General features: G+C 39.8%; 1 protein-coding gene across 2 annotated transcripts in view; it reads right to left on the reverse strand.

The window, feature by feature from the left end:
* CIT (citron rho-interacting serine/threonine kinase) overlaps positions 1–25,363 on the reverse strand; it is a 70,431-nt gene extending 45,068 nt beyond the window's left edge. The window contains exons 1-12 of one of the 2 annotated variants that reach the window (XM_072351012.1): positions 25,232–25,363; positions 24,997–25,122; positions 24,135–24,276; positions 22,514–22,689; positions 20,797–20,898; positions 20,448–20,590; positions 19,323–19,416; positions 17,774–17,977; positions 16,408–16,561; positions 9,087–9,267; positions 1,895–2,000; positions 871–1,014 (exon numbers count right to left, since the gene is read on the reverse strand). In XM_072351012.1, coding sequence (XP_072207113.1) covers positions 871–1,014; positions 1,895–2,000; positions 9,087–9,267; positions 16,408–16,561; positions 17,774–17,977; positions 19,323–19,416; positions 20,448–20,590; positions 20,797–20,898; positions 22,514–22,689; positions 24,135–24,276; positions 24,997–25,092 — 1,542 coding nt within the window. In that variant the 5' untranslated portion in view covers positions 25,093–25,122; positions 25,232–25,363. Of the gene's footprint in view, positions 1–870; positions 1,015–1,894; positions 2,001–9,086; positions 9,268–16,407; positions 16,562–17,773; positions 17,978–19,322; positions 19,417–20,447; positions 20,591–20,796; positions 20,899–22,513; positions 22,690–24,134; positions 24,277–24,996; positions 25,123–25,231 lie in introns of those variants that run through there. The other variant, XM_072351011.1, reaches the window with a different exon arrangement.
* Positions 25,364–25,789: the final 426 nt, after the last annotated feature.

Raw genomic sequence — 25,789 nt, forward strand, 5'->3', positions numbered from 1 at the left:
CCAAAGGACAGAACTACTCCAGGTTCTCAACACATATTTTACCTGCAAATGTCAAAAGACCAGCAGTCCTCCTACCAACTGTGCAGGAATCTTCACCAGGAAGAGGCAAACACTATTTTATTTACCCCCTAGAAACTAGTATAGAAAAAATCAGTCTGTTCTAAGACATGTTTTCCAGCAAACAAACCCATCAGAAATGCTCCTCGATTCCCTAATACAGTTCATAATCTGGATTGTTTTCCTTGCCAGGAGAGAAGAAACAGACTAATAACTTCAACTTAACACAAAGACTATTAACCAGAATGAAAATACCTTCTCTGAAATCTTGCCAAAGCAACTGGGCAGACATTCCTACTCTCATGAAAAGCGCCAAATGACCTTTGAAGACGTGGTTTTAAGGCCTCGTTTTTATATTCTGTCTGAAAAACAGCAGCTGTCCTAGCATCATCCCTGACATTTTGCTGGGGAACTTGATCTGTCTGAACTCCGTGTTCCACAAATTCAAGCAACAACGCCATTGTTTCCTAATCATCTTATTTGTCCTTGAAGACCTCTGATTAGACCCTCATCCTCTTCTGAATGAGAAACCAAACTCAAGTACATTCTAGCACAGCTAGTAGGACAAATATATATGTATCGGAAAGACCAGAAGAGTAGTTGTTTCTACATGTTTTAAGTACATGAACACAAAACAAAGTTTGAAGAGAATTATCAAACAAGCCTCTGCAAACAATTCAGCGCTCCATTTTCAACAGAGAGACTCTCACATATTATCTTCTCTCCATCAAGTACACTACTGAAACAACAATGGAAGAGAAGACCACCAGATTTCAGGCCTTCGGAGGGGAAAGGACTGGGATAAGGGCTCACACTGCATTCTGTGATATAGGTGGCCAGGTCCTGCTCCAGGAGGGATCGCTGGGTCTCAGAGGCTTTCAGTTCCACCTCCTTTTGGCTAAGTACAGCCTCCACCTCTGACACTCTCCGGTGCAACCGCGTCATTTCCTGCTCCATCTGCAATAAATATCAAAAGGTTATAAAGGGGGGGGCTTCAAAAGCTTTGTTAACTGCTACTTTCAGAGCTCTGTTTGAGAAGAATTTGCCTCCAAGAGACTTCTACGCTATATTGCTCCAAAAGGTGTTTAAATTCCGATACCATTGTCTCTGCTCCAGGAATGCACAGTTCTTCTTAAGGACAAGTAGTAAGTCTAAGTCACCCCATTCATTCAAGCTGATTGTTCATATTCAGTCATTCTTCGAACACCAGTTAGCAAAGAAGCCACAATCATTTTTCACCTGACTTGCAGAGATGGTTCACTTTAACCTTATCCCAAATCCATGCTGGATCAGGAGATGGTTTCCCCCCATCTCCTTGTCAGGAACAAATGGTCAAATCCAGAACAGAGCAAGGAGAAAAGTAATTGAATTCTCATAAAAGTCTCAATCGAGCAGTGAGCTTTGAAAGACTCCACCAGGTTCCCTTTATTGGAGCACAGCAACTGTTACAAGATGTTCACCATAACCAGTGACACGACAGTAGTTATGTAAGCAGAAGCTGATGAGCTAGGAACAGAGAACCTCAGAACAGTGCTGCTGTAATTGTGCATATGACGAAGACAAGGCAAGGCCTGCAGGAAGAAGCAGTCGTCTATGTCACGCTGAGAAAAGCACTGTTTAAAATCCAGAGCCGCTTCTTGTTATGATAAAAGTATCTACAGCAACAGCATGGCCTAAATTCATCTCCCTTTGTATTGGACAGGAAGCCACCTCACTGAAGGAAAAGCACTTTGCCCACCACGAATCTGGATGATCAGCAGCATCTGACAGATCCCTGGACACACAGTGGTTGCAGATTCCTTGAGCAATGGAGACGGCCAACTGCATTAATAAATACCTTGTAACACTTGTCCTGGGCGTCTTGGAGTTCTTTGCTCTTGAGAAGAAGTTTCTTTTCCATGGAGCTGACCTTTGCTGGAGAATCCACGCTTGAAAGCACGGATCTAAAAGAGCAGAGCCAAACAGCACATGAATACAGACAAAAGGTACAGGAAGCTGCGCTTACACAGCCTTGGTGAAACCATTGGGCACTTACCGCTGTTATGAGAAAACACAGAAGAAGCAACCACAGGCTTACAGCTGTCATTATAATTCAAACATACCATTCAGCTTGATGACACTATATCCACGCTAAATCATCCATACACTTCTGGTTAAAATGTTCGTATTTTCCATCAGTGAGTTATATTAGAGTGCAAAACAGTAATCCTGAGCAATGCTTTTGCATAACTCTTGTACAGCTTTGTAGGTGTGGCCAAAACAAAACAAAAGTCACTTCAACCAGTAGGAAAGAACAACACACAGAGTATTGCTCTTCTTTTGGACGTTATTGTCAAACACAGTCTAACTATAATCAAAGTACAAGAGCCCTAAAAATATCAATGTCATAATCTGCACCATGAGATTTCTTCTCTTAATTAACTTCTTTGAAACAAAATTGAACTAAAACATTCTCAACATAACCCATATTATCCCCAGAGTTTTGCTTTTAAGTGCTTCCCTCCCCCTACCATGAGACACAATTTAACTGCACTATTCCAAACAATCTGACATCAGAAAACTGAGGAAAAAACTGATACTTGTTAGCCTAAAATCATTCTAGAAGAGAAAAGAAAGCCAATCAATGTTTGGGAACATATTTTCTGTGCTTCGCAGTCTGTATGTAATTTTCAATGAAAAAATTAAGTGCATGCATCAAAACATAATTAAAAAAATGCTATACTCCCTTGCATGAAATGATTCAAACTCAATATTTAAGCAGTTAACAATGTAATCTGTGTTAACTGATAGATGAAAACACAGAAACACAATGAAGGTGCTAATAAAAGATCACACAGTCTGCCTACATTGCTTTCTGCCTCTCCTGGCCACAGCTTGGTATGCAGCCAGTTATCCCTATGGAGAAAAATGCGCTTCGAGCAGCTCTCTGCATATAGCCATACACCCACACACAGCAGCAGTCTCTTCTTAACACCAAGGAAAGTTTGATTCCATCACCACCATTTTCTGAGGAAAAAGCTACTCCCAAATCCAAACATGTATGCAGGAGAGTCACACAAAAAAAACCCCACAGATCTTTAGGAGAACGGTGCAGCAAAACGTGTATGTCAAAATAGGTCTTCAAAACCACCCTCTTAGCAGTCATTAGGAAATATGGGTTGGATATTAGCAAGTAAGTACAGCAAAATGCACCAGTTCTATCTTGCAAGGCCCAATATTATTGCTATCCCCCTCCCAAAATCTAGTGTGGAAAACTCAGAAGACAAATTCTGCATATCAACAATACAGATACAGTCAGACTTAATGAAAAGCAAATGTAAAGTGAATGCTTTAGTCCTGGTGCAGCCAACACCATCCATCAGATTATTGTATATAAAAGAAACCAATTTATAAAGCATGTCTGTACTCCTACAGAGAAAACAGCAGCCATCTGAGAAAGATGCGAATGAAATCCCTTAAAAGCTGGGTGTACAAACAAGGCTAAAAATGAGTAGCTGAGAAAAGCTGTCTAAAAATACAAATTAAAACTCACGTTATCTAAAAAAAGGCACTGAGGAATCTGCTCTAAAATGTAAATCAAATAGATGTAAATAGCTGCAAACGTGCATTAAGTCTGGAAACCTTGTGATAATTAGCAGTTAATTTATAGGCCTGAGCTGAACTGGCTAAAGCAAATTTGGTTTTACCACCAGCCACCACCTTTTGATTTTTATTCTTTTCAAACTTGAGATATTACCTAACGCGACTCTACTGAGTTCTCAAGGAACTGATTTCACTTGTTGTTTCTATTTCACTTCCTGAAAGGGGACCGTTTTATTTGTGATTTATTTGTTATTAAAAGACTCAGAGTGCAATACTGCAGACACACTTTTGCATGTCAGAAATTGCTCCTAGCAAGTCACCTTACAGCATCTTTGTGCACTGCAGCCTGGGAAGCAACAGGGCAGATTCAGGCAAGATCCAGAGCTCAGCAAGGACACATTTTTCAGTCAGGAATGACAGTGGGACAGAAAAAGGGAGACTCACACTGACAGAAGTTTGAATTTCATTCAGTAACTCTAGAGGGAGCTGCTCCTCAGTGCTGGTGTCAGTTTAGTAAGGAAAGAGATGGATACAGACCAGAAGTACTCTATTTCTCATCCCTGTCCAAATGGAGTAAAAAAATCCCTTAAAATACCTGTCCTAGCGACATGACAATTTTCCTGCCATGGAAACAAGTGCATCTGATCCCCAGATGAAGCTGGTTTCAGCCAGAACTGGACACATGGCTTTTAAGAGGTATCCTCTCCCAGGAATGCTTTCTTTTGTATTATCTATTTGGAACAACTTCACGAACATCCACATAACCTTAAAAGTATCAGAAAGGGAGCAGAGAGAGGAAATCAAGAGAAATGGAATGGTGACTAATCTAATAAGCCTTGTCATGGTGATATAAGCTCTCAACACAGCATGACAAGGTGGAAAATGCCCACCTTGCTGGCGCACTTATGTTCTTGCTCAATCAGCATCAACTCAGAAATGAAACATGAAGTCCTGCATCAAAAAAAAACAGGTTGCAAAGCTATCATCTAGGTTGGTGCCTTCTCAGAGTATTTCATTTAATTAATTGCTACATCTGGAGCTCTCCTTTTAGTACAACAGAGCAGATTCTGCTGCTTCCTCTGAGGTGTGAAAAAGAGATTGACAAAAGGTAACCAGCATACATCAACAAGAAACTTGCAACTGAAAATGGGGAAAAAAGAAACCTTTCAAATTCTGTAGTACTTAGTGCTGATAGCACGAGCTGTGCCAATTTACTTTCAAAGGAAGCACTACCCACACGTCTAAAAAAATAAAACAAGTTAACTTACAGCAGATTACCTAGTGATTTCACAGCTAGATCAGCAACAGCCTCAACCAGCAGAACCATCAGAAATGGTGCTAGTTGTATAAAAGCTCCTTCACTCTTAGAGTGGCTGAGAAGAAAAAAGAATCAGTATGGGATAAACTATAGGACCATTCTGCAGCATGGAACTCATATTTCAACCTCTCTTGTACACCATAATTCTTCCCTCCCTTTGTCCTTCAATGCCACTCTCACCTGTGCTTCTTCCTTCTTGTAACAACTGACACCATCTGTCCTAATCCTGCCCCCAACACAGCATGCCTGTAAGTCATCCCCCGTCCCTCATGCTCTATTCTTTTTGGCATTACACTCATCTGTACCTTCCGCCCCCTCGTAAATGCTTGCTCAGGCCTAAAAAAAACAACCAAAAACAAACAGTGATACCATCAATCTGTGAATAGAGCTAGCTGAAGCAAGGCATATTTTTGGTATGTTCATCCTCTGTTTCCTCTTTAATCTATCTTTGGTGAAAGAGCTCTCCAGAACCCTACAAACTGTTGGGCAAAACCAGTGTTCTTTTCTCTTGGAGGAAGGGCTCCATTTTAACTCTCAGTATTTGGTAATGACAATCACCAATCAACATCACATTTTAAATAAAAAAAAAAATAAGATCCTGAAAAATACCACTTGTGACTGTACAGAAAGGAACTGTAGATTGTCTAGCATAGCCTTACAGTCCCCTTATAAGAATTACTAGGATTACACTTATTCTGTTCTGAAAGATGGTTTAAAGAAAAGAAGCCCTTATTCGCCACTGAGATCGGGTTAGCCCCACTTCCAGCCCTGCGTGTGAATACCTCTGGGTTCTGATTTAGCAATTATTCTGCATTAACCTAATTTTTGTATCATAAAGTACCAGGCCCCTTCAGCTCTTTACTCCAAATGAAGAGAGAACAGAGTCAGGCAAAAATTAATATCATAAACTATTTGCTTTACTGGGCTTTTTCATTGCATATTTGGTTAGCCCTGAATCTATCGTATGTTTAATCTTATGCCTTAAGGCTTCTACTAGTCACCTGCAGGGGACAAGAGTAATTTTCTTTCACTGCTTGATGAGTTATTCTAGCATCTAAGGGTTTTTCTCACTTGTTCTGAGCACTGAAGATGAGCCATGCTCAGGGACAGGAAGTAAGGTGGGACTGGCATTTAATGGAATTGAACTCTCAGCTGCTTGTTCTCACAGCCTCGTGCTTGTGGCAAAACCAGCAGCCAGACTTGCAGTCAAATGAGTATTTCTCCTCCAGATCAAGAATCCAGAGGCCACAATGGGGGTAGTTAGTTGGTCCTTCTCTGCAGTCTGCTCCCCCTATCTCGGGTCATACAGGAGACTTACTTAACACCCTGCTAGTACAGGAACTTATGACATAAGCAATGCCCTTGATTTCTCCTGATTGCTTCTTACACCACATTACCTGCCATGCCGTTTGCAATTCTGTTTGACCTCACATTCTTCCCAAAATTCATGGTATGGGACAACGTAAACAGTATTTTAATTCAACAGACCACTCTAAACTACACCCTGAGCAGGTAATTTCTGGCAACAGGTCTAAGTGACTTGTGTGAACCCTTCAGACCCTGAGTGGTTAGGAGAAAGAAGAGAATGGGAAAGGAAAACTTCTTATCCTTCTTCCATCCAATCTTTCTTTTTCTTTCCTTTAAAGTAATTGAAATTCCCAAGTCATGTTGGATGGCTTCTCACCATCCAACAGCCTTGGCACAGACTCTAACCCTAAACTCTGTGGCTCGACAGACCTCAAACTATAAGCAAGGAAAGTTTCAAAGTCCTTTTTAATGGCACTCCGCAGTTGCCTGGCCTGACTGCAAGCAGCACTAGAGACACTGGCTATCATGCTGCAGACACAGGAAAACAGATCTAAATTGCTTAGCAACCATAAGGGATGGACTTCCCAAAGAAAGGTTTTAAGAAACTCATTCCATTAACCTTGGCCCATTGATCAAGTCTATCTAGGTCCCTCTGTAGTGAAGAAGAAGAAAAACTCCACACTGGTAAACTTGATGACTTTGGACTTTCAAGGGAAAGCAATCCGAGATTCACAACAGATAAGCATGCACTTTATTTACTGCTCTGTTTCCCCTCTAGATATTGATATTCATAGTAGAATGGACAGAAACAGTACTTTATTTCCTCAGTAAAGCACATTCTGTGCAATATTCTATAAGAAAGAAGTTTACATCCCAGTGTTACAGTGATATTGAGAATAACTGCTGCATTATTTAAATGCAGACATTATTAAGCCTCCATTCTCTTTGCTGCATTTAAATTACCTACATAGAACAAAATGCAAGTATTTATTTACTCCTCAAAATACCAGAGTGCAACTGTCAAGACTGTTTAAAGAACAACAAAAAGAAAAGAAACCACTAGGATCTGCTTACATCGAAGTAATGTAGGTGAGAATTAGGTACGTGATGTCTTTCTACTCCAGCTGAGGAAAGTCCAGGCCACAAGAAAAAATTCTGCTTCAGTCAGAATTTCACCAGAACACATTAACATCTGGATTCCTTTGCTGTAGCACTTCTCATCTATTGCCAAAATCCAAATGCTTCAATATACATCTTCACTACTAGGTCCCCTAAGAAAGTATATCAGTGCTACATCTGCATTACTTTTAAGCCTCCAATGACCAGCACAGCTGTATCACTGTTCATTAGACTTTACCTCAAGCTGCTGCCCATTTAGTCCTGGGCCCTCTGTTACGTATACATTTTTACCATTTGTGCTCACAGTTGAGTCTCTTTTGACTGTTACATGAATGGCCATCTAGCTGTGACTGATGGATGACAGATCCATTCAGGCAGAAAAGATAACAGTGAAAGTTATTTCACTTATAAATCAAGATTTGAGTCCAGGTTTTAACCCCGGGTTTCTAGAGATGCAACTTTCCATTATTCTGATTCTGCTGACAATATCAGATCATTTCAACAAAACTGTGGCTTCCTCAACATTACACGCTCTCCTTTCCTTCCTCTTTTGTCATAAAAGCAAGTGCACTGAGGAAAGACGGTCAAAGTCTTCCTTTTTATTACTGGCATAACCATCACATAACCTTGATTCATGGCGTGGGCAAGATCAAAGATGTCAACAGTGTCACCAGATCTGGTTGCACACTTCCTGCAGAGGAACTTTCATAATCAATATGACAGAAAAATGAAAACTTGATTAAGACAGATTGACAATTAAGTCCCTTCTGGGAACTAACTAGCAGCAACAAACGGTGGTTGACGTGAAAACACAGCACAGCGCTTCAATGCATTGAGTCAGTAACCCAGCTAAAGCCATGGCATTCCTGAGGGGCCTCCTAATACTGAGGTAAGGACTTTTCAACTTAACATTCTGCACTAGTACTTTTTCCAATAGCTCTACCATCAGGAATTAACCACCTAACACACCAAATGGTTAACGTCATACTATTTATGTTCTCTTTCCTGACTCCGTTCTCTCTGAAATCACATTTCCTTTCAACTGAGAACCCCTTTTTCTAGGTCTTCACCTTTCTCCACAAAGACATACCGTGCATACTTCACCTGAACCTCCAGTCTCCTAGCACACAACACAGCAATGTCCAGCCTTCACGTTTAACTCAACCCAGCAGCACAGTCAGCTGCCGTCAAGCTCCTTCCCTCATTCCCCAACCTAGCACTGCATATTCCCAGATCAGTGCAGCTCCATTTCTGTGCATCACCAGTTCAGCCTAACACATCCCCAGCACTGTGGTATTCACTCTCTAACCCGTTAAAATGCCCTCCCCGCTTTTCCATCTCGGAACTGCTTAGCATTTTCCTTCTTTCCGTGGTCTGCAGTACCAGAAATGCAATCACCTACTGCTCCCTGGTTAACAGTAGTAACTAATTCAAAGTATCCAAAGTATGATTTTAATAACAGCTGGTTTAGAATCAATCCTCTGATCGCCTTCCTTCTCTCTCACCCCCAAAATCACAGAACATTAGGACATGCACAAGCCTCAGCAGCAACAGATAAAGCCAGAATCTGGCAGCTTCCCTAACACACAGTGCAGGCCAGTTAAAACAGCTTTTTCCCCCCACACGTACACCATCCTCACTGAAACAAACCCTCATCTTTTTTCCAGTGATCATATCCCCCTAAGCAATAATTTGTACTTACTCTGATCTGAGGGTCCCCAATGCCTTGATGAATGAAAACCCTATAAAAGGCAAATCTTCACCCGAGAAACCTGCTGGGTTCAACTGCCGTGTAGAGGATAAAACCCCCGAATTCTTCTCTGGTTCATCAAAATTTGAGGTGTCATCATCAGACTTGAGAGTAGGAACGAAGGGGGGAGGAGCTGGTGAAAAAAGCAGGGATAAAAGACAAAATTCAGCTACAGTTCACTCTGCAACAGTCCCACTCATTCAGTGCTTGCAATGGCACTGCAGCTCCTGCTTTTAATCTTGCTAACACAAGCAGACTGAGCTGCTGCTCTCAAATCGTATTACAGCAACAAGAGATTAACCCTTCAGCCACCAACATGGCTACCACTCTGCAGGCAGAGCATCTCCCACACTGATTAAACGGAGTTCTAGGTCAGAGATTTTTCTTTTTTGTGTGTGTGGATTTTTTTTCCCCCCTTCTCCAGACACACAATGAATCAAATCAAAGCACGAGGCTAATAAAATCATCATCATCATACAGCTAAAGGTAATTCAATTCCGATTCATCTAGAAAATGTTTCCAGCCTAGCCAGTTAGTGAAGCCACTACGTAAGAATGCAGCCTGATTCCCTGCTAGTTAGCTAAGGGATAATATATCTACCATTTAATACTACCAAAAATCTGCCCAGCATGGGCTTCTAATCAATAATTAATCGGTCTTTCTCCCGGAAGGTTTTAATAAATTACAGCTACTGAAAGCTAACTGGTCTTCAGGACAAGAAGAAATACCAGCAAGATTTTATTTATCCAGAAGAGCTTGCTAAAGATCTGGAACTCTTGTTGGGACACCACTGCAGTCTGGCTCTGATACAATCAGCTCTGAAGAGAGGTATATATAGAAGGCATTACAGTCTATTTTTTACTATAATTTCTAAATTGGTACCGCTTTAGTTGCTAAGCAGTTGTTTAATTTTCAGCTGATTTTTCTAATGTTTACTTCAGTTTAATTAACCAACAGAAGAAAAAGACGAGTTATTCTCAATGATGTGCAGCACCCCAGCTACCTGCTGGCATGGCTACGTGTGCGAAGGGAATGAATGCAAAATCCTGCTGTGCAATTCCTACCTCACTAAAGCACATTTTCTACCTTTTTTTTTTCCGCTTCATCACTTGGATCCTCACTCACAGCAAATTTACTAATCTCTTTTTGCTCTATGAAGGAGACAGCTCTTCAGTCCGTAACTAGAACACAGCCCATTGTCACAAGCTGATGGAAGTGTAGTGTGCTAAAACCGTTACCATGGAGCCAGTATAGATCTCCTGTAGCTGAGGGGCTGATGAGAATTGAAGAACCAGGAACAAACATTACAACCCCTGCAGTGCAGGCTCCCTGCTCCTCACTCTCTGCATGCTCAAGTTTAACCCTACCTGCCTGCATTCGTGACAGATGCTGATGCTTATCTGACTGACACAGGCAGAATGAGTCACGGCTGGAGCTTGCTAGCTCCCTCTAGGTTGCCAAGCCTTTCACAGCCTGCTTTTTAACTCTTAATTCTCTAGACAAACCTATGCTTAAGCGACCCACCAGAAGACTACTGATAGACAAAAAATGTCCCTGTAAAGCACCAAATCACAGCTGCACATGCATGCTTTGTTAGCGGCTCTCCAAGGAGCCATTCTGACACTGCTGCCAAGCAGGGACAAGGAACGAAATCCCATGGAGCAGACTGAATGCTGCTCACGTACAGTAGTTCCAAGTACATTAGAATGAGATAAATGGGAAAAACACACAAATTAAAATGGTTCAGTAATAAGCAATTTTACTTACTGCTTTCAGAACATTAACGTTTTCTGTCAATATTATGTATTTATTAAGTTCTGCTATTTCACTGGTTATAATGTATATTTAGATCCAATGTAATACTGACATCTATACATTGTAAGCATAATTTTGGAACACACTGTTTATTAGGATCTGCACTAAAAAGAATCCCTTTCTGTCAAGACAGCGCCAAGCTATTCTTTATGTGCTCTTAAAAGATTAAAAACAGGTAAGCAACAGAATGCTGCTTATAAGTATATCATCTTTAATGCAAAGATAACCCCAAAATTACTGTTAACTCATAGCAGAGGAAGATCATTACAGAAAATACGTATTTTAGTTTAGCAGCTCCGCTTAAAGAACTTTGTGCATCCTCTTGAAGGAAGGGGTTGCTGTGAAGTTTTTTTATGTTGTCTTTGGAGGCAGATAAAGTTGATGAGGCAAAGTAGCAGAGCAAACAGCAAACTATTCACTACGCTTGGGGAAGTCTAGAATCTTTCTTAAAGAGGCAACAAAAACCAACATAGCCACCTTAGCATAACGGTATAACGCCTCTGTTATAGGTTCTTCAGAATCTGACAGCTAATTTCAGCTTATAAAGAGAGATCTAGTGCCTTACTTCTCACTGGATGGAAGCTGAGGAGCTCTAAAGAGTCATCTTTAGACATAACCATTAGAAAGAAAATCTTTCCTCTTAACAAGAATTTCTAGCTAAACTACTTGCATGGGGAAAAATACAGCTTAAAAAATGCATATGATCAGCATGCATGTATATTGATAAAACAGGCTTGGTGGAGAATAAAGGATGCAAAGACGAAAAACCGAATGCAAGACAGCCCAAATCTTTGGGGCTGGCAGGAAATGAATTTGAAAAGTGAAGTGTTTTACAGGATGGCTTCTACTAACACTTCAAAGATGCAGACAAAGAAGTTGTGAAAGCTGTTTGAAAAATACTGAAAGTACTTTTGCTCCTTATTTTGTACTTCCTGGAAAAAATAAAGCATAAAATGTACATTAAGTCATCCTAAACCATTGCCAGTGACCGAACGTGAGAATCACAACTTTTTCAGTGCACCGAAGGGAAAAAAAGTAACCACTAAAATACCACATACACAAATAGGAGCAAGAGGAAACATCTAGAGGGAAAGAAGAACTGTCGGACCCACTCTGTTTATTTGGTAGCTTCTTCACTGGCTGTTATTGCTAAGATTGAAAGGGCCTTTGCATGACATCCAAAATGCCCACAGAATCATCTACTTCAGAAGAAACTTGTAAAAACAAGCTAATGTAGATGAGCAATTTGGTTCTCAAATGAGGATCACGTGGTGACATAATCTCTAGCCAATCTCTAATAATAATAACAAGTTATTATTTCTTACTTAAAATCAAAGGACTCCTAATTATCATTCTTTTGGAGCAAGATGAAGATCAGTGAATGCAAATGCATAGATGTGCTTATCAGTTCCTTCTTTAAAAGGATCTTTCATAGGAGGTCAAGATAAGCCTCCAAGAACTAACTGCTGAAATCATGTCATCACTGCTGACAAGGTGAAAGATTTGCACTTCTTTCAGGCTCACTCAAAAGGAAGGCAAAACTATTAGTCAAAAAAGGCAGTAGGCCTGATGCTTCTAGTCTTACCAACCGTATAAAGACGTCTTTCTGCTTCTGATATATTACAAACGAATATATATGTTCTGTTTACCATTTAAAGTATCTTGCAAGGAACTGCATGTTTTAAAAAAAGCCAATTGCTTGCCTAGATACCTCCCCACTTGTGGAAGGATGTAACCCTCTTCCATCTGTTCCAAAGAATGACTTTTCGAGGAAAAGAGGGTGTTGTGGGTTGCTAAGTTAAACCCCACACATGATGCAGTACTTTAACCAGCTTATCATTAAGATGAGATAAAATGTTCCTTATGAAAACAAAGACTTTTATTAATTTTTATTCGGAGGATGGAGGTGTATGGTTTTCCCTTCTGATGTGTGCATTCAGGACTAGTTCAAGGAACACTGCCTCAGTCGTGTCTCTCCTTCCTTTCCAAATATTTTCATGCAAACTCAGAAAAGAGAGTCCATTTCCCATGGGACAGTGAAAGATGAAAAGGGAAGTTTATAGGAAATAAGAACACTTCTGAAGAATAAGAATGTGTCTTTTCTTGATATACAAGGTGATCTATATATACTTGCTGGGGAGAAGCATCTGCAGAGCCTTTTCAAGTAGGTTAGGTGTTACTCTCACGTTTTAAGAGGCATATTTCAGTAGAGTGTTATGGAATAAAAATAGAAAATAGCAGGTCTGACTGATATCATTTAAGGATATTATGTCTAAGGCCATTTGAACAATGGAATTGTATTACTTCTAACCCATCTATCTATATATTAGTGTCTTAGCATCTTTTCTGTTCTCTCAAGGCAATGATCCAACACATATGTTTCTGCTAATAAAAGTCATCGTCAAGCTGACATGAAAGTGATCTCCATTTAGAGAGACAAGCCAACACATTTTTCTGAAAGCAAACGTCTAAATGAGACATCAAAATGTTTAACTGTTAACATACCGAATGACAATTTGGGGCTTATAAGGATGAGCCTCAGAATCATGAGCAAAGAGATTTGAGTTCCTGCCTGTTTTATTACAGAAGACAACCTAAAAATCACTCTTCAGCATCTCCTGAGGTTTTCCAGTCTTCTCAAGACTTCCTTTCTTTTCCTCTTTTCTTCAGTTTCCTCATGGAAGATTAAACATGCTTTTCCTCTTTCAAGAGCTCTTCAAGCCCAAGAGCGTTTATGCTATACATATATACATTGCATAGATTATGATAGAACCTTCTGACCATCTATCAGGTAACCTTTATAAGACAGATTTTTTTTGTTCCCAGTTGAACAGTTGGTGTTATTTCAGGATTTCAGACAAGAAACGTGATTAACAAAACCCTCAGATTTGCAGCCTTGTTGCTGATAAGCCAGGTATATCGTTCCCTAAGCACTACCTGCTTCTAGATACTTATCAAACACTCCGACAGTCCAGTCAGCAACATCCCAGTTAAAATCCTGATCTGTTAGCTGGAACACAGCTGGAAACATGTTCATTCTAGCAAATAAAAATCCAAAATATTTTCTGAAAACTCTAGCAGATAAATCAAAACAAGTTATTCAGAGATTTCTTACAATAAGTTTTAGAAGTCATTAAACAGAGAAATCAGCAAATACTGAAAGCGAGATCAAAGGACACGCTTCAGTAAAACACTCCTAGGAAGAGTAAAATTTCCTGTTGAGACAGACTCAAAGTTCACCTTTGGTTAATGGCTGGATTATTTTGTTTCTCTGCCTTAAGAACTGCTTCTACAGGCCTGTGCTACCTGATTCCAAGGAAGATGGGAGCTTTTCTAAAAGGCAACTGTCTTTTTTGGGAAGGAGTTTACTGAAAAGTCAAACGTTTCAGAGGTTGACTTTTATCAACAAAATCTAACACTGAAAAACTACTTAATGACACTTCCATAACCAAAAGTGATGCATTAAGAATAGTTATCTTGGAGCGCCCAGTGATAATTAAAGTATTTGCAAGGCACAGGTACCAGTTTTTCCCTACCTTTTCCAGTCCAAAATAGAAATAACATCATTGCTTTTATAGACGAAAAAGAAATCAGTGTGCTGACACAGTATTTATTCAATAATGAGTTGATAGAAATAAATTCATATTCCATAGCCCCAAAATCTCACACTGTTAACCTAAGGAAATGAGATTCCTTGGTCTAAATCAAAACCCTGTGGCCTCTTCCAACACTGCTGGCTTCCTAGTTTCCTCAGGTTGCCACTGCTCCAGTTAAACATAACTATCATAGGAGACTGAAGATAAGAAAGAAACCTTCAGCTCCTAGATAGCCCAGGAAGAGCCTATCAAGGCTTCTGAATAGAACGATAGTGACACTATCCTGAATAGACCGGTAGATAGAGAACCACTGCAGAGAGCAAAGCAATAGGCAATACACTGGATCTGCTACTAAAAGAGAAAAGACTGCTGTGTTTTGTGCTAGTTACAGAGAGGCTTTATGATGTACAAGACATAACATCCAAGTCAGGGGTCAAAACTGCATGAATCTTCACCATAGGTAGGTCTGGATATTACAGGGAATGATGCAATACACAGGTCAGCTGCAGACCAAAAAAGGATTTTTTTTTTAAGTCCCCAATGACTACTTCAAACTTTATGATGACGGCAGAATTGTTCCATCAGAATCACGGTTATCACATGAAATGGCAAAAACGCTCTCAATTAACTCATGCAATGTTGGACAGGCAATTGCCAAGGAAACAACAGACCTTTTCCTAAATACTGGGTTTTCTTCCAGATATAAGATACCATAAAAATACAGTACAAAAAATTTCAGAAATGGGTACTGGTAGCTTAGACTGAATTCTGGGTGAAGAATGCAGAGCGAGCCAAAGCATGGGAAATGTATGCTTTCTATTATAAATTATAAGAAAGGTTTCTCATTCGAGGTTCAGTGGCTCTGAAAGGGGAGAAACAGTGGCATTTAACAGAGCAGCAGTTCCACAAGTCCAAAATTAATGAATCAACAGAAAAGCAGGTAAACATTCTGTGGAGCTGACAGCTGAAATGCTGAGACAGTCATCAAAAAGCAGAAGTGTTGGCTTAGCAATTCATGAAAATTAGAGCACAATCATTGCTCTTAATACAGGGGAGCATATTTGATAAAGAATACAAGGCAGACAGGTTGTTTGCACAGATAATCTTACAGTCCAGGCAACCAGCACAAGTTGGGCACTCATAGATCACTGACGGTATGCACAGTGCTTGCTTTTACAAGTGCTGGAGACTCAGTACTTCCAAACACTAAATTCCATTATTCCCCCAGCGTTATAAACAATTTTCTGCTTAGAAAATTATCTGCTTCAGTGATTTTAATCCATTCCTACTGGAAGGAATAGATTTGTGGAAAAAAAAAAATGTATCCATTTATTAGTCACATTAACTTAAAGGAAAAAACCCACCAATGCTCCCCACAGCCTGTTGACATTCCATCACTTACAGAAGGTTAAAATATATACATATATCTAAAAGTTGGACAACAAGTAAGGAAAGAGAGAACAATAAAGTTACAAAAAAATATACCAGAATGCCAAAATGGAGCAAAGTGAGGTGGAAAAGGCCTGAAGAACACACATGCATTTTAATCTGAGGAAAGACATGTAAAGGCCGCTGTGATTTTCCAGTCCAGCGCTTGCAGTAATATAGCAACTGCATCAGAAATTCATACAGAAACATATTAAACCTCACCTTACCTTACAGTTTTCACCTAAGAAATGCTAACATATCCTATCTAAAAACAAGAACAAATTGTTTTGTTAAAAACACCTGCTCCTGAACACAGTGCTGTTTCATTACTAATAATGACTCAGATCAAACACACTTAAATACTGACATCGTACAAAGTTTCACATTACCCAGAGATCAGGAGCTGTTTATGAATGCAGTGTTATTCTACTTACAGTTACGGATATTATTCCAGTCAATTGTAGAAAAAAACGGATGACAGCAGAGTCCCTCATAACCCAGCCTTTCCTTTTGCCCACAAAGCAAGCTCTGGATCAGATCAAGAAATTCACTGCTAACTTTCACATCCTCTGGGAACTTCAGGTATCTCTGGGTTAGAGAGAAAAGAATTTCTGCTTAGCAGGAAAATAGTAAGATACTTAAGTTTCAATATACTGAGATGCATCATGCACAAAGGATAAATACTTGTAGCACACAAAGAGGGGGAAAAAAACAAAATATTGTGGATATTTTCCAAATAGACTTTGATATAAATTTACTACACTACAGGAAAAAAATACAAGAACAACCATATCAGACCAGACCAAAAACAGACCCAGTTCACCATCTTATACTGAACAACAGTCAATGGTCGCACACACAGAGGAATAAAGCAAGGCAGATCTGCAGAAAATCCTCTTTAACTTCCAGGAATTTATGGCTTAGGATTTTCTGAAGCACGGATGATGCCTTTGTACTTGCCAGATCCCAATGAATTCTTCTTCTATACAGTTGTTTAGTCACTCCTTGCACCCATGTAAATGTTTAATAGCTGCAAACAATCACGCTGGGGAGAACTTGGCCATAACATCCCACATGGAGTGTCCACTTTGGTTTGTTCTGTAGTTACAGCTGACTACATTCATCTAACACCCCTAACTCTCATACCAGAACAGATAACTATTTCCTTTTGCTTTCTCCCAGCTACATGATTGTTTTTTCTTTCCTACAAACTCCTACCATTGTATTTATTTATTTATTTTTCCTGTTTCTAAGAATTAAACTAATGTTTCTCTAGATTATAACATCAAAATACTTGAACCCACCACTAGGTAAAGTTGAAATACTTATTGTTTCACATGCACGGGGTTTAAATGCATTTAACTTTCACATGACACATTAATCATGCATACACTCTATATCCTCAAGTCCTCAGTTCCTCATAGCTGGCCCTTACTTTACCAACCAGAAGCATTTAGTATCATTAGGAAACTTTATCAAATCACCTTATTAATCCTTCTGGATTATTTCGGAGATGCTACTGTTACTATTGCCAAAACTGGACAAATAAATCTTTCTAAATTCATGCATTGAAGATGCTTTTTTTTTTTTTTTTTCCCATAGCTATTATTAAAAAACAACCCACTTTGTATTTACAACATGAAGGTGGATATACAAGATTTTTAGCATTTTATTTAAAGTATACATAATTTCTATGAACAGGACAAAGTAAGAGATATTATCTTCTTTTCGCAATTGTAAAAACACCTCATTTTCAGTTACAGCCTTTTTACCCAGCAACATAAAAACAATGCTCTCTACCTGGAAATTCATGATGTTATTAAAGGTTTTTGCTGAAGTTCCCTCAGTGAACGGAGATCTTCCATAAATCATCTCATATGCAATGACTCCTAAGGACCACCAGTCACACTCTGGACCATAAGAAGCTTTGCCATCCCCACTCAATGCTGTTAACATTTCTGGTGCCATGTAATCAGGTGTACCAACAGGTAGCTTGGCATTTACCTGGAACAGAAGCAAATACACTCCAAGTGAATTTACAGCACTTCTGTTCATTGATCATGGTAATAAAACTTTCTTAAACAAGAGACACGTTTTCAGTTCTCCAAGAAAAGTTTAAGTAATTTTAACCAAGACTGATAAGCAAAACACTGAAATTGGTGTTAACAAAGAATTATTAGATGTAAAAATGGAGTACAAATATTAGAGAGCTGTCACTGAAAACAATGTACAGCTGATGTTCAAAGAGCAGAGCTGTAAAAAGAATGGCACTATAGAAAAGTGATGTTTTGAGCAGTATGCATACCTGAACACTCTATTATTAATGGGAACATCATAGTTGAAGGTTCAAAAAACCAAAAAACAAGAAACAAAAAAACCAAACTACAAAACTGTCAAATTTAGACATTAATATTCCCCGGCCTTGTTCCATTCTGTGTCATCCCTACATTTTTGCCTTGTGTTCAGGATCAGCTGGTGTTCACATTTCATAAGTGCTTGGAAAAGGTAATTCAGAAACCAGAACTGCAATATATTTTTTCACTGAGTGGCAGAAAAGGGTGAAAGAAGACAGCAGGGGTACAAACAGAAACCTGAGGAAGACTGAAAAGATAGGTAACATGAAGGAAAAAAACATGCAAGAAAATGCAATGCGGAGGAACACTGACAAACAAATAACAAGGAAAACAAACTATAAAGAGTCACAATATTGACAAAATGTTATGAGACATGAAAACTGATAAAACAAGTGAGGAATCTGATACATAAGTTTATATTCTCACTTGGATCTATTTTAACTTAAATTATCGCTTGAAATTGTATGCAGTTTCCTAAATTTAAAATCATCTTATAACTACAGGCTCGACCTATTCACAGCTATGAATATGGTTTTCTGTGAACAAAGCTGAATTTCAGAATGCTGGAATGTGACTCATTTTAATCAAGAGCTCCTCTGCCTTCAAAACTCTGCCACCTTAGTTACAGCAAACATAATTTCCAGTCCAATTACAAACAATTATAAGTTCATGTCCTTCTTTAAACATGATATTCAATAATCATGAGAATCTCTAGAAGGATGATTTGGTATTGCAACGCAGCATCATTGGAAAGCAGACTTGCTTTTACCCTACTTACATATTAAAACTCAAATAAGCAAATATTTATCTACTGAGAGCTGCAAAAGATACTCAAGCTTATGTTTGAAAAGCCTGTCCTATCTGGAAAAATATCATCCGATTTCAACTCCATACTGGACAGGAAAGAAGACATAATCAAGCAACACATATAAAGTTAGTTTTCTCTTTTTGACCGTAATATCCAAACAAGCCATAGACAAAACTTAAATTATTACCATTTTGTTTACTGTCATTTTGGCAGCTGACCCAAAGTCTACCAGTTTAATGTGTCCTGTCCGGTCAATAAGAACATTCTCTGGTTTGATGTCTCTGTAAGCAAGAAGAAAGCAATCAGTGCCTTTTTGTGTCTTTCCCCAACGTCACATCTGGACAATAGCAACTCCCTTTTCAGCTACACTCAAGTATATACTCAGCTACATAAAACCTTGACAATACATTACTGAGTCTCATTTCCCACTGCTGTTCTGCTTCAATTAAATATGAAATCGGTCAAATTCCCTTCATCATCACAAGATCCCTTCATCTCATAACTGTTTATAAATATCTAAACTGCAGGAGCCAAGTCAATGGAGGTGGAGTCTTTAAGGTGGCGAGCAAGAATAGAAGGAGCAACGGGCAGAAACTGGAACACAGGAAGTTCCACGCTGACACGAGGAAGTTGGAATGACTCAGCTTACTCTGTGCATCTTTCAAATCCAAGCAGCCACCTTACATTTGAAAGCCACAATCTATATGATCTAAATGCAACCATTTCAGCTGCTTGGAACATAAAATACTGCATGACACATCCAAAGACTCAGAACGGACGGAATAAATCTTCCTTTAAAAAAAAGGACATCTACAAGAAAGGAAACATACAATTCTACCCGTCAATAAATGGGATGAATCAACACTATGAATTACAGCTGTAGCCTTCGTGTTTTGATATAATTTTTAGAAAATTCTGCAGTATTTAACTATTCCAACATATTAGACTGCCCTCTTCAACAAGCAGGTACAGCAAGCTTTAACAATTACATTACTTTCCTGTACTGCTTGGTTCTAATCAAAAATAAGCCTTTGCTCTGGAAAATATTTTTCTATTAAGGATCGTTTTGTGCTAAAGGAAATATATGTAACAATTTCTTAATATTAGTTTGAAATTTACATCAAAGTTAATGCCTTTAGCTGCAATCACAGTTTGTGTATGATTAATTTTCTAATCTCTTCTGATACAGCATGTGAAATACTGTCCTTGAAGAAGACGGAATATAAAAAACAAGAACGCATCATTCCAGAACACTTCATCTGGAATGACACTGATTAAACACCACGTGTGATGCAAAGCAGTTTTTACCTACCGGTGTACATAACCCATCTGGTGGACACTGTGAATGGCTAGAACCAGCTCTGCAAGATAAAACTGCACCATGCTCTCATCTAGTTGGTCCTCATACCGGTTTAAGAGGGACAGCAAGTCCCCTCCAGGCTGGTACTCCATAACCTTCATAAAATTTTAGAGGAAGAGATATAGTTTATATATACCAAATGTATTCCATTCAACTCCTCCATATTATACTGGGTACACATCAAAGAATAGCATGGAACACTGAAAAATCTGCAGAACATCGGCACAATTCAGACACCGCACTGTTCTCAACTATAACAACATTAACAGTGTTGAGTAGAGAAGAAAAAGACCAGCATTACCAAGTAAAGATTTTTCTTGTCTTGAAATGCATACTGTAACTGTGGAATCCATGGACTGGTACTCTGAGATAATATACTGCGTTCTTCCTCAAAAAATGACACCTACAAAAAAAGGAAACATTCAGTTATATGCTGATGAAAATGGGCTAGAATACATTAGAATTCTCTGGTTTAAAAAGATGCAAGTCTGTGCCAAAGACATTATATATTAAAAAAAAAAAAAAAAATTGCTTAGAAACCATTAAATACCATTTCCTTGTGATGCGTGTTTTAAAAAAGTAATATTACTCCTTTGTGCTTTCAGTTCCCTCTCACCTTCTATTTTCCAGTTTGTTGGCAACTGGACAGTCCCTGAAGAAAAGGTCAGCTCTCCTTTCAAACTGGTGAAGTTTCTACCAGTTTAGAGTACGATCGTGACCTCATCTGGATTAGCCCTAATAAATAATACTTATCTCAGACAAGCAGAAAAGATGCTATAAAATTATAGAGTAACACCTCACAATGGCTTGGGTTGGAAGGGACCTCAAGCTCCAACTCCTTGCCACAGGTAGGACCAGAGCCCCATCCAACCTGGCCTTGAACACCTCCAGGGATGGGGCATCCACAGCCTCTCTGGGCAGCCTGTGCCAGCACCTCACCACTCTCTTGCTAAAGCACTTCTCGCTGATAACCAAGCAAAATCTTCCCTCAGTCAACTTAAAACCATTTCCCCTTGACCTGCCATTATCTACCTTTGTAAAGAGTTGAATTCAGTAATAAACTCGTGATATATATTAAAACACAAGTTTTTCTTGAAATCCTGTTTTCACAGCTATTCCTTTATTCAGATGTAGCGCTGGACAATAAGAAATTACTTTACAGAATTACTGCTAGTTCATTTAGATTACTGTTCCCTACTTTCACAAAGCATCAAATTGTGGGTTTGCTCTTCTTGCCAGCCTGTGCCATAACAAGAGTAATTTTAGTTTATTCCCATTTCTGAAAGCCACAAAGAATGCTGGAAGCTAGAGAATCTCAGGAGCAACTTCACTGCAGACTTATACTGGGAACAGCTAATCTAGATATTGCTGTACAAATTCATGAGGCTTTTCACAGACTGCCCTATGTGTGATCTCTCATTAGTTTAACTTCCATGTCTCAACAAACTGTGGTAACAACCTTCATTGCTGTTTTTTTTTTTGTTTTGTTTTGTTTTTGTTTTTTTAGGGTTTTCTGTTTGTTTTTAAGTTTTCAAGTTACATCCTGTCCAGGTGGTGAGAGGCGCTCTGTAGAACATCAGTCACCACAGTTGACTCTTGACATTCTGTGATGCTCTTTAAGATAAAATAAGAACTTAATGAACAGATTACCTGCAAATTTAAGCTGCATCAAGTTGTTCATCAAGCTGATCAAAATAGACTCAATTTGTTTAATGTATTGTTTCTTGCCTTACAATTTAGATCAAAGCTCTCTGAAACATGGACTGTTTTTCTGTTTCGTATGGCACCTCACCCAGTAGATGCGTGGTCTGTGACAATGGCTTTTAGGCACAGCAAAACTACACAGTTATACTACCTCACTGAAATGCAAGGTTATTCTTCCTATCCCACACTGACACTAAATGAAATCTGTAAATTTATAAAAGATTTATTCTTAAGCATAATAGCAGTGATAAAAAGAAAATGTGCATCGAATTGTAGCTTATGGTTCTTCTGTCATCACAGAAAAATATACATACGTGCTCCTGTGCCAACAAAGACTCCTTGCTCATCACCTTCATAGCGTACACATCGCCAGTAACTTTCTCTCTTACTACTTTTACATCTGCAAAGTGACCACAGCCAACCACACTCTTTACGTCAAAATCCTTCACGCTGGGTTGGAGGTCCCTTAATTCAGCTATAGTCTCTGCATCTATAAAAATAAGACATTTATTTTTAGGTCAGCTAACTGGCACTTCATAATGAACACAACATCCGTTATGGGGAATAAAACAAAACAACAACAACACAAAAAAAAACACCAGAATATTTTGATTCCAGGCTCTACAGGAATGTTAAATCATCCCAGAATATGCTTCTTAAAAAACAGCATATATAATACTAAAAAAAACAAACAAACCAGTATCAATACATAGTTAAAAGTGAAATATGGTACATACAAAAGAACCAGGAAATGCTAAGACAGTTCCCATAGCAACCATAATTCTGTCCCATTCATCACACTAAACGCGGATAGCCTCTTTTGTTTCTGATTTCTTTCCAGCTATCCCTTGCCAATACAAAGCATGTTCACTAACTACAAGGGCTTTAGCCAGTCAAGTTCTGCAAGTCCAATGGCAGGGTTCTGTCCTCTGCCTGTGGGAGGCACTAGTCCATTGTGTAACAAACATCCGTAGGCATTTCTTTCACAGGTTACTTTAGGTTTCCCATTGAGGAGTTTCAACCACAACCCGCCGTGACAGATAATTGCTCTCTGTAAAGCGTTCTAAAATCTCTTCATACTCAATCAATTATTCTCAACTAAAAACTGCTGGTTGGAACTTCATAAAGAGCATGATAAATTACTGTTTACCTAATTATTTGTGTTTCTTAACAGAAAGGTTGATGAAGCTTTTCTGTTTGTTTGTTTTAAGGATTAGAGCACTTTCTCAATATTTAGTCCTACTTGCTGAATCCATCTGGAATTATTTCTAAAGTACAGAATTGCTACTTAAAAGTTTCACACTGCAAAATATGGATAAAACATGGAACCAAAACTACTAATTCACACTGGAAGAACCAAGTATTAGCAAAATAATTCCTACATATTTTTTACCTCTTCCATCCTGCTTTCAACATCGTTCTATTGTACATACTTGGAACACTACGCAGCATCAACAAAAAACGCTTCTTCAAATAGAAGCATAATACAGCCTAAGAAAGGTGAACGTTAGAGTCACAGATTCATTACAGTTGGAAAAGACCATTAAGATCACCTAAGCCAACTGTCAATGGCACTCCTACCACACCCAATAACCACATCCCCTCAGTGCTACTCCTCTGTAGTTCTTGAACCTCCAGGGACTCCACCAGTCCCTGGGCAGCCTGTGCTGCTGCATCACCACTCTTTCCCAGAATACCTTTGCTAATATCCAACCTGAGTTGCAGCACTTCAGAAGCCACTTGCAATCTGCCCTTCCAGACCTAAATAAAGTTTAGTGAGACTCCAAGCTTCCCTCTGCAATACTGAGTCAGCCCACAAAAAGCGAGACGCCAGCCATCGACAAATTTAAGCAACCATAACTTGATGTAAATATTCAGGTTCTTATGGACTATCTTTTAAAACAACACCTAAAAACTACTCCAAGGAACACTTACACTTCTTGACAAAGTTGCCAACGTGTCTGATTTTCATTAAAGCAGGGTTTCTACATTCTTCAAAAAGAGCGAATAAAGAATCGAGGATGCCTTCCCGGGAGAGAGGAGACATCTGCTGTTGAGTCACAAAGAGTGGCTTCCCCTGGAATAAAAAAGAAGCAACAGCAGATGGAGTCTCAGACAACAATGAAAAGCCCCAAATCAATAACATATGTATAGAACAGATTATATATTATTCATTTAACAAATCATTACTTTAGAAATCAGGCAAATAATGCAAAAGCATGAGGTAAATATATCAACTCAGGTCTTCTAAACGTAATGGCTGTCACAGGTACTTTACCTTTAGACAAAGCAATCTTCTAAAGGTTGTTAAAGCTCAGATCACAGCTTTCTTGGATCTATCTACAACCACTGATGGCTCTGATCCGACTGCTTGTCCTTGACATCACACCATATGTTTTATTCATGGTACAAATAGCTTAAGCAATCAGCATCAATATTAGCTCCAGAAGGAGAAGCTGTTGCACCTCAGAGGATCAAACAGCAGCTGGCTGCGGAAATTCACCTCCTGACAAACTCTTGTTGTACCTCTCATGGAAAGGATGAGGATTAGAAGACACAGAACGCAGCGTTCCATCTTTATGCGGGAAAATCCACCAATATTAAAACATTATCAGACGCACAACTCAACTCTGAACTTTTAACTTCCTTTATCCCTTCCTCCAAAACAAAACACAACCCAAACCCTACAGGCGTGCTTTGAGACCCACACAAAGGAGAGCTGCGCCGTGGCACACCTGAGATGGACACGGACAAAGCTGAGGTGAGCAGACCCAACGGCAGACATGTTTTTTTTTACCTGAAAGAGCATGTTGAGGCGGGAGGCACGGCTGGCGATGGGCTCCACAGGGCCCGTGTCAGCCGGGGGGCGCACGCTGTGCTTGAACTTCAACATCCCGGCAGCCTACCTGGTATAAAGGGGCACCTGAAAGAAGGAGAGGCACCGTGAGAGAGTGACGTCGAAGAGAAGAATAGAGAAAGCGGGAGGAGAAGCGACGCTACAGGTTTATTTCCATAGAAACAAAGGTTATTACAACTGGACGGCTGGAGAGCGTTCAGAGCATCGAAACAATCGCGCTTTCCTGAGGAGGGCTGTAGATGGAGAGCAGAACCGTCCCGGCAGAGCCCGAGCTCCGCTGTTTGCGCCTCACAGCCCCGCCACCCGCGCTGCCGCCTCGCGTCCCCTCAGCGGGAGCCGCGACTTTACCGCCATGCAGGTTTGAACGCGGCTGGGGCGTGTCCTCGGCACCATCACTTCCGGCGGCGCGCCCTCCCCGCGTCCTCTCCTCAGCCAATCGGGAGGCGCGATCCGGCGGAAGTGCGGTTCTGAAGGGACGCGGCCTCCATTAGAGTCGCAGCCGGTAACGGCCGTGAGCGGCGGCTCGCCCTGCCCGCCACAGAGCGACGCTGGGGAGGCTCGTAGGGCTCCTCAGGGTCCGGCGGGGCGAAGAAAAGGAGAACCCGCAGCACTCGGGCGTGTGTGCTGCTTATTTGTTTGTTTCTTCTCCCAGACCGTTGCAGAAATGAGTCATTCTGTCATGGCCGGGGCTGGAGCCGGTTCAGTGAACCGCCCTATAGTGCTGCCAGAGGGG

Source organism: Excalfactoria chinensis, chromosome 16, assembly GCF_039878825.1.
Source record: "Excalfactoria chinensis isolate bCotChi1 chromosome 16, bCotChi1.hap2, whole genome shotgun sequence".
NCBI classification, from domain to species: Eukaryota; Metazoa; Chordata; class Aves; order Galliformes; family Phasianidae; genus Excalfactoria; species Excalfactoria chinensis.